The sequence below is a fragment of the Eschrichtius robustus genome, chromosome 12 (assembly GCF_028021215.1).
Source record: "Eschrichtius robustus isolate mEscRob2 chromosome 12, mEscRob2.pri, whole genome shotgun sequence".
Taxonomy (NCBI): domain Eukaryota; kingdom Metazoa; phylum Chordata; class Mammalia; order Artiodactyla; family Eschrichtiidae; genus Eschrichtius; species Eschrichtius robustus.
The window spans coordinates 2,354,099-2,362,288 of NC_090835.1; the positions used below are offsets into that span (position 1 = coordinate 2,354,099).

An 8,190-nucleotide genomic window follows, 5' to 3' on the forward strand; every position below is an offset into this window, starting at 1 on the left:
CTGGCTCCATGGCCTGTGCGCCGGCGAGGACGGGAGGCCTCTGGAGTGAAAGCAGCTTGCCCGAGGCACCAGAACAAGCGCCGCTCCAGAGCCCCGCCTGCCCTCGGGGTGGCCTTTGCCCGGCCGGACCGGCGTCCACCCACCTGGCCAGGCTCCGCAGCTGTGCCTTGGAGCCCAGCGGAAGCAGCTCACCGCTGGAGACGCCGAGCCGGGGGCCGGAGCCCTGGGCTCTGAGTGGCCTGACCGCTGGGGTCCTCCGTGACCCCTGGCCCTCTGGGCCATCAGGCAGCTCTGTGGATGGGTCAGAGGAAGCCTTCGCTGACCCCAGCTCAGAGGGCAGCCTTGGAGCTCTCACTCCTGCAGCCAAGCCTCCCCCACCCCAGTCCCAGCTACTGGGGGCCCACGGCGCAGCAGCCCCTCCTCAGGACTGGCATCCAACCCCCGCAAAGGGAGAAACAGACCCAGCAATGGGGTCGTCATGGGATCACTGACCCCTGTCCCCTGCACTTCCTGCCCCGACAGAGGCTGCATGATGCACCGAGGGGCTGGGGGTAGCTCCAGGTTCAAACCCCAGCTCCCCTGTGCACTCCGGCCGGGGGACGCCGCACGGACGCCCTCACGTCACCAGAGGCGACAGCCATTCTCCTTCCCAGTTGCTGTGAGGGTTGGAGGGGGAAGCAGGACACGGCGGGGAATCTCCCCGAGGGGCAGGTGGCCCAGGTCCCCAGCGCGCCGAAGGGGACTTCCCGAGGGACGGCACCAGTGCCTCACCGAGCTGCTCGTTCTGCGTGTGCAGAGCTGCCCACCCACCCGGGACCGTCCCCGAGTCCCTCCCGCCCCGGCTCTGCAGAGCCTCATGGCTCCACGCTGGACCATTTCAGAAAGAAGGTGAAGCTGTCGGCGGGGCTGGGGGCTGCCGAGGGGACACGCGCTGGGCCACTGAGGGGCTGGTGGGGGGAGACCTGCCCAGGCAGTGTCCTCTCGGGACAAAGCTGACCCTGATGGACTGACAAACAGGAAGCCCGGGTCCCAGAGCCCGGGGAAGCTTCCTGCCACCTTGGCCCAGCCTCCCCGTGCTTCAAGTGTGTGCCCCTCGGGCGAGGGAGCAGGAGGGATGCACCGACCACACTCTGGGGGCCTCTGGGGCCTCAGTTCACTTGGCTGTAAGTGCGCCTGGGCCAGAGTCCCTCTTTCTCGGGGCGGGGGGGGGGGGGGGGGTGGGTCGTGCGGCCCCAGGCAGAGAACCAACCGGCCCAGGTAGGCTGAGGGGCCTTGGCCGTCCTCCCTCCAGGGCGTGGGGTGGGTCTAACCCCCAGGGGAACGAGCGTACTTCCCTCCCGCAGCCGTGGCCGCCCTTCCAGGCAGCTGTGGGGAAACACCTGGGGCTCCTGGGCCAGCCGGGCCACACCACCCAGGCAGTGAGAAGGCACAAAAAACAGTTCCAAGAAACAGCCAAGACCCCAACGAGCGCGCCAGAGACCCTCACCCCAGCCGCTGCCCCGAACACTGGCGGCCCGTCGCAGGTCACCCAGGTGGCCAAGCCCCTCTCCCTGCTCCTGGGCAGGCGGTGGGTACTCACAGTGTCACCAGGGAGAGGGCGGCGGTCTTCCTGGAGCCCCGGCACCCTGCCTGCCTCCGTGGCCCCTCGGGACCAGCTGTGGGCCCTCCCCCCGCAGGGCCTGACCGACTTCCTCCCTGCTCAGCCGGCGTCCAGGAAACCACACCCCGGGCACCCTGGGGCCCCCGCCCGCCCCCGACAGGGCCCGGACACTGCCCAGTGGGCTCCTTCAAGGTCTGGCCCGCCCAAGGGGCCCCAGACCGGGCAGGCCCCAGGGGCTCTGCTCAATAAATAATACAACCTCCTGCCTGGCCGGTCTCTCGTGGCCGATCGCGTTTCGGGGCCACTCGAGTTTCGTCGAGGCTGCTTTGTTCAGAGCGCCGGCCCGGCTGGGTCTCTGGCCACACGGAGCTAACACTCTCACTGTGGGCCAGCCTGAGCAGGCAGGACAAAGGCGTGTGACAGGTGGCCCTGGAGGACACTACCCTACTTACTCTGAAAGCTGCTTCAGCCCACAGGGGATCGGGCATGGCAGGGGTCGGGCGGTCAGCCTGCCTTCCTTGTGGCCGGGCGGGTCTCTGAGGCCTCCACACGTTCAACTCCCCGTGCCCACACCAGTGGGGTCACCCGGAGAGTCCCTGGCCACTCCCCGCCACTGCCCGGCCCATCCCCCATTCCTGGAGGCCCTGCCCAGGCCCCTCCTCCAGGAAGCCTTCCCCACTGTGGGACCGATCACTGCCACCTTCTGCCAGTCTGTCTCCTTCGGGTATCCATCGTCATCTAGCTCCTGACTGGTCTCTCCAGCCCCGCCAGCCCACACCCTGTCCCCTCCACCGTCTCATTTCCTCGCAGCAGTGATTGTTTTAAAACAGAAAGCACGTCGTGTCATTATCCTGCTTCAAACCCTGCCCTGTCTCTCTTCCAACCTCAGTCAACTCTCAAGTCCTCAAAAGAATCTGGTCCTGGACCCTGGGGATGGCGCATTCCTTCCCTCCCTGACCCTTGTCGCTAATGTTACGCCTCTGGGTCTTTGCACCTGCTGTGCTCGCTGCTGGAACGTTAGTTCTCCCCCAGCTCTGCACAAGCTCACTCCTTCCTGCCGCTCTCAGCTCAAGGCCACCCCCTCACACAGGCCTTTCTTTTCTTTGTCTTGTTTTAAAACAGTTTCATCGAGATACAATTCGCATTCCATAAAATTCACCCATTTAAAGTGTGCAATTCACGGGACTTCCCCAGCGGTCCGGTGGTTAGGGCTCCACGCTTCCACTGTGGAGGGCACGGGTTCGATCCCTGGTCGGGGAACTAGGATCCTGCATGCCTTGCAGCACAGCCGAAAAAATAAAAAATATAAAAATAAAGTGTACACTTCGATGGTTTCAGTATATTTAGAGTGGTGCAAACATCACCACCATCTAAGTCTGGAATATTTTCATCATCCCAGAAAGAAGCACCCATTAAGCAGTCCCTCTCGGCCCCGCCCCAGCCTAGACAACCACTAGTCCATTCCTGTGTCTGCGGACTTGCCTCTTGTGGACGTATGTGCAAGTGGAACCACACACTCTGCGGCCTTTCCTGACTGGCTCACGTCGCTCAGCCTGGTGTTCTCAAGGTCTGTCCGTGTCACAGCGTGTAGCAGCACGTCACTCCTTTTCACGGCTGCATAACATCCCGTTGCACGGATGGACCCACTCATCAGCTGAAGGACACTTGGGAAGGGCCTTTCTGGACCACCCAGGTCACGTGGCCCCTCCTGCCCCTTCGCTCTATCACGCCTCCCAGTTTAACCCTCTTCCCTGAATCCCTGTCTGAAGACCTCTTCATCTATTTGTTTTACTGTTTGTCTCCCGTCCGAACCTCAGCCCTGTGAGACCCTGGCCTTCCACATACTCACTGCCGGATCCCCAGGGCCCGGCGCACAGTAGGCGCTCAGCCTTTCCCACGCCTGCTGGGGTTGCTTGGCCCCCGCCATCTCCCTGCCCAGCTCTCTGAGGGCAAGCGCGCTCCCACCAAGAAAGGTCTCCCCAGTGACCCCGAGAGGGAACTAATAACACCAGACCCGAAGCCCCAGTCTCCTCCTCCTCTGCCCTGGGGACAGTGCCCCTCCCAGGTGGTGCTGAGAATGCAGCGTGTGATGGGGGGCGGGGGGCAGGCCTGCAGGGCTGAGGCTCAGGGAGGCCCACGTATGAGAGGGGAGAGCAGCTGCCAGAAGAATCCACGTGGGCTTTGGGCAGCGCCCAGAGCAAGGAGGCAGCAGCTCCTCTGCCCTGCCTGGGATCTCCCGCCCCGGCTGCACTCGGCTCTTGTGCCAAGAGAGGGACCAGGAGAGCCTGGCGTGTGTCCACAGGAGAAGGAGGTGAGGAGGAGACTGGAGACCCCGTCCCCAGACTCAGGGAGTCCTGGCCACTGCAGGCTGTGTCAGGACAGGGGCGGAGGCGGGCTGGGGACCTGAGCACAGGGCCAGCACCCCCAACCCAGAGTCGGGGGTGGCATCACAGGAAGAGAAGTGCCAGCTCCAAGTGGGAAAGGATCTCCACGCCCGAGAGCTGCCCAGGCTGGGAGGCAGCGAGCTTCCCGCCCCAGGAGGTGCACGCAGGCCGCCCGCTGAAGGGCATCAGATGGCTAATTGTCCGGGAAGCTCCCTGGGAGCTCGGCTGCCAGCTGCTCCCCAGCCCTCCCCAGAGTCACCACAGCGGGGAAGGGGCCGGGGACAGGGTCTGCATCCCAAATGGGCTGCCCCGCCCCCCCCCCCCCCCCCCCCCCGGCAGCTCAAATGCCCTTCTGGCCCCCAGGGCACAAAGCAATCTCTCGTTCCCCAAATAATGCCAGGTGCACCAGTGATTTTCCGGCCTGACCCCAGAGGCTGAGGGTTACCTGCAGCGCAGAGGAGGGGCCGTCACAGACAGGGCCCCACCCCGGAGGTGGGCGCTCAGAGACCGATGCACGTGGCACCCACCCCACAGGCAGGCCCGCAGGCGTCGACTCAGCGAATTTCAGAACCACCCTAAAAGTCACTCACGTGGTAGAAAGGGCTGAGCTGCTTCCAAACTCAGGGCGGCCTGACTGCCAAGCCTGACCTCCCCCGCACTCCATCACCGTCCTCCGGACGCAGACGGACACTCGACACTCGGGAGGGAAGGCAGGGGACGGGGTCAGTGGTGCCGAGCCGACAGAACCCCCTTAGGATCTCCCCAGAAGCCCGCCCAGCTGGCACCGCTCCCCTCACTCTACAGGCGAGGAAACGGGCCCGAGAGGTTCAGCATCTGGCCCGTGACTGCACATCTTACAACCTACCGCTGCTGGCTGGGACGCCGTGTGCCCAGCTCCCGGGAGATCCGTCCAGAAGACGCCCCGAGCCCAGGGGTCCCCTCTCAGGGACCTCAAGCCAAGTCCCAGGGATCCTGCCACTGGCTTCTCGGCTGCAGCCACCGGGGCCCCGGGCAGAGGCCCAGGGCGGGCCAGCCAGCGGCCTGTTCCCCACTCACCTCGCGCTTTTCCAGACGTGAGCGCCCCAGCCAGGGCGACCGGCACACGCGGAGCGGAATCTGAAGACGCAAGTGGAAAACTATGCGCTGTCGATCACAACCCTCCAATTTGTCCCTGTGGCTGCCGCCAGCCCCGCCTGGGGCCGCAGACCTGCTGACTCAGGTCTCCCACCCACCTCCGGCAGCCAAGGGGGCTGGGATCCCGCCGAGGGCCTGCTCCAGCTGTCTGTCCGTCTGTCTGTCTCAGGGAGTGGCCTTCGCCCTCTTGGGGGCCCTCCAACAAAATGGGGTGGGGGTGCATAGAGCAGCGTGTGTGTGCTGAAGCCTGGAGCCCACCCCGTGCATCCCACACCGGGACCATCCTCCTTGCTGACCACACAGCGCCCTGTACTTATGGGCGCTAAGTGGGGGTTTGGGGAGAACCCAGGGCCAATTACGGTGCCCTCACCCACCCCAAGCCGGTCCTCTGTCATTGACGGCCAGGCGGCCACCCTGCCAGTGTGCACGCTGGCCCTGCACTGCAGGCCTGCCTGTTGCTTCTATACGGCCAGCAGTGCCCGCAAACACCGAGTGGGCACTGACCTCGAGCCCCGCAAGCCCTCAGGTGGCTGTGCAATTACTCCCACCCTGACAATGAGGAAACTGAGGCCTGGAGAGGCCAGCCTGCAGGGCTCCATGAGGCTGGGCTGCGCCTCCTCAGAGCTGGTGAGCCCCTGGCAGAGCATGGCAGGGCCTCCCAGGCCTGGGCCCACTGCATCCTGTAAACAACCCTTGAGGTTTCCAGAGCACCAATCCCCGGAAACCGCAGGAAAGAACAAGACGCAGGAAAATCCTGCTGCGGTTACAGGGAAAGGCACCCAGGGACTCACTCCCTGCCTGGCCTAGCCTCCAAGGTGCCCGCCTGAGGAGGTCTGTCCCAGGGTTTGAGGAGGGACAAGCGGCTGCTGACTCACTCCAGGGGTGAGCTTTCCTCTCCATTCCTACAGCCAGCCTGCATCCCCACACAGGAAAAAGCCTCAGCCCTCACTGTCTGCCCTGTTTCCCTAAAGCGAGGCCCACGGCCTGTCCCTGCAATGCCTCTCACCCACCCATCTACCCAGGATGAGGCCCAGGGTCCCAAACACTCTCCCCCAGCAGCAGAGACAACTGTGGTCCTGGAAATGATAGCTTCTTATCACCGTGAGAGTGACCTGGGTGGCTGGGTTTCCCTTTTCCCTTTGGCTGCTAGGAAGCTCAGCAATTTTCATCTCAACAAAAGGACTTCAGGACCCTGCATACCTCTGTTCTGTTCTATTTTTTTTTTTTCTGCTAGGTCATGACATCCTGTTCTAAATTGTGTTTTTCCTGATCCTGATGTTTTATTATTTATTTTATTGTAGGTATTTCATGTAAGTGGTCACAAATATTTTGGGAAGGAAAGAAGGAAGGAAGGCAGGAAGGAAGGAAGCAAGGGAAAGTTTATATAGTTTACATACCAGGTAATGAGGGCTGGAAGAAAGAGGGGGAGGATCTTCCAATCCTTTATCCTTCCTAAAACCTCCCCCTGAAGTAAAAAACATGCCCGAAGGAAGGTGTTATCCAAATAGGCGGGGCCTCTAAGCCCTTCCCAACCCCTCGACAGATGTGGAGCCCAGCCTTGTCTGAGATCACACACAGGATCCATTGGTCGCTGCTCCTGGCTCTGAACCCTTTCAGCAGCTGCTGAGGCTGGAGCCAACCCGGGGGTGGGGCTGGGATTGGTGTTCTTGGGGGTGGGGGGGTGGGGGAGTGCCCCCTCCCCAGGGGCGGAGCTCCGCTCTACCTCCTTCTCCACCCCCACTGCACCTGGTTCCGGGCACCCCCCAGCTCACAGATGGGGAAGTCAGCAGCTACCTCTTACCCAACGCTGGCTGGCCGAGTGCCAGGCCCCACCCTCTGTTCCCACACTTAATCCTCCCTTTGAGCCTCTAAGGATCTGCAGGTGGGAAACTCTGGCCAGAGAGGTGAAGCCACTTCACCCTCAAAAGCCAGTGACCCTGGGCTGCCTGGTGCCCAAGTCCGGGCTCAGCGACTGCGTGGACTACAGTGTGAAACAGTCCTGCCCGCGTTCTGAGCCCATCTCACCGAGGGGCGACAGTAAGGGAGGCTGGGGACGGGCCCAGGTCACTCAGATGTGCCCGAGGCTGGTGTGCTCCGTGGTAAGCGCAGTTCCTGGGCACGCTGGGGAGACTGCCAGCCACGCCGAACCTGCCAAGCATCCTCCGGGACACCTGGGCACCCCGGACTCTTGGCCCACTGTCCCGCTCCCTCCCCATCAGAGGCTCGGAGGAGAGCGCCAGGGTGGCCTTTCGTGCCTTCTTCCCTGCTCCCCCAGGCCGGGCTGCCCTGGACCTCGTAGAGCCAAGGCAACTGGCCAGCCCAGTGACCGCTTGCCTCTGCCCGCTGGGGGACAGCCGGGCACGGCTGCGTACACACACACGCCCCCTGGTACCTGAGGGTCCTCACGGAGATGCAGTACTTCCACATAAGGCTCCACACAGCGCTGCCACCGCCCTTCATGCCTGGCTAGAGGGGAGCGGGCGGCCGAGGGCCCACGGCGCTGCCCTCCGGCCCTGGTCCGCTCTGGCCAGGGGGCTGGCTCTCAGGTCGCTTCCTTCTTCATGGTGGGAAGAAGAAAGAAAAGACCAAAGCCTGGGGAGGAGGAGCGCTGGCTCCACAGGCCCCCGCAGGTCTCAGCCGCCGGCCTTGCAGTCCCCAGGCAGCTGCTCCAGACCCTCCTGGCTGAGCGGCCCTCGTGCACCAGACCCCGTGGCTCCTGCACAACCTTGCGCCTGCTTCCTGCCAGGAGACGGCGGTGGCCCGGGGCCAGGGGAGCAGTTGAGTCACTCAGGGCGGGCTGGGTGAGGGGCGTCCGCCTGGAGCCCAGGGTCTGGTCCTGCGTCCAGAGGCCGGCCTGGGACTGGGACGGGAGAGGCTGAGCCCGAGGAGGGAGGTGGGCGGGGAGGCGAGGGCGGGCCCACATCCTCCCTCATCTCCCCAGAGGCCTAAACCCAACACCCGCCCGCTGCAGCCCTGCCCACCGAAGCTCTGGCCAGGACGCGGAGAGGGGCTGTCTGCTTCCTGGGAGAGCGCCAGCCCTCGAGGATCTCCGTCTGGTGGGGGAGATGGGGT

The 8,190-nt window shown here is 63.8% G+C and overlaps 1 protein-coding gene across 2 annotated transcripts in view; it reads right to left on the minus strand.

Moving 5' to 3' along the window:
* The window catches only part of IQSEC1 (IQ motif and Sec7 domain ArfGEF 1), a 113,571-nt gene extending 105,634 nt beyond the window's left edge, over positions 1–7,937 (minus strand). Inside the window, exon 1 of one of the 2 annotated variants that reach the window (XM_068557293.1) lies at positions 7,511–7,937. In XM_068557293.1, the coding sequence (XP_068413394.1) occupies positions 7,511–7,578 (68 nt within the window). In that variant the 5' untranslated portion in view covers positions 7,579–7,937. Of the gene's footprint in view, positions 1–5,040; positions 5,082–7,510 lie in introns of those variants that run through there. The other variant, XM_068557298.1, reaches the window with a different exon arrangement.
* Positions 7,938–8,190: the final 253 nt, after the last annotated feature.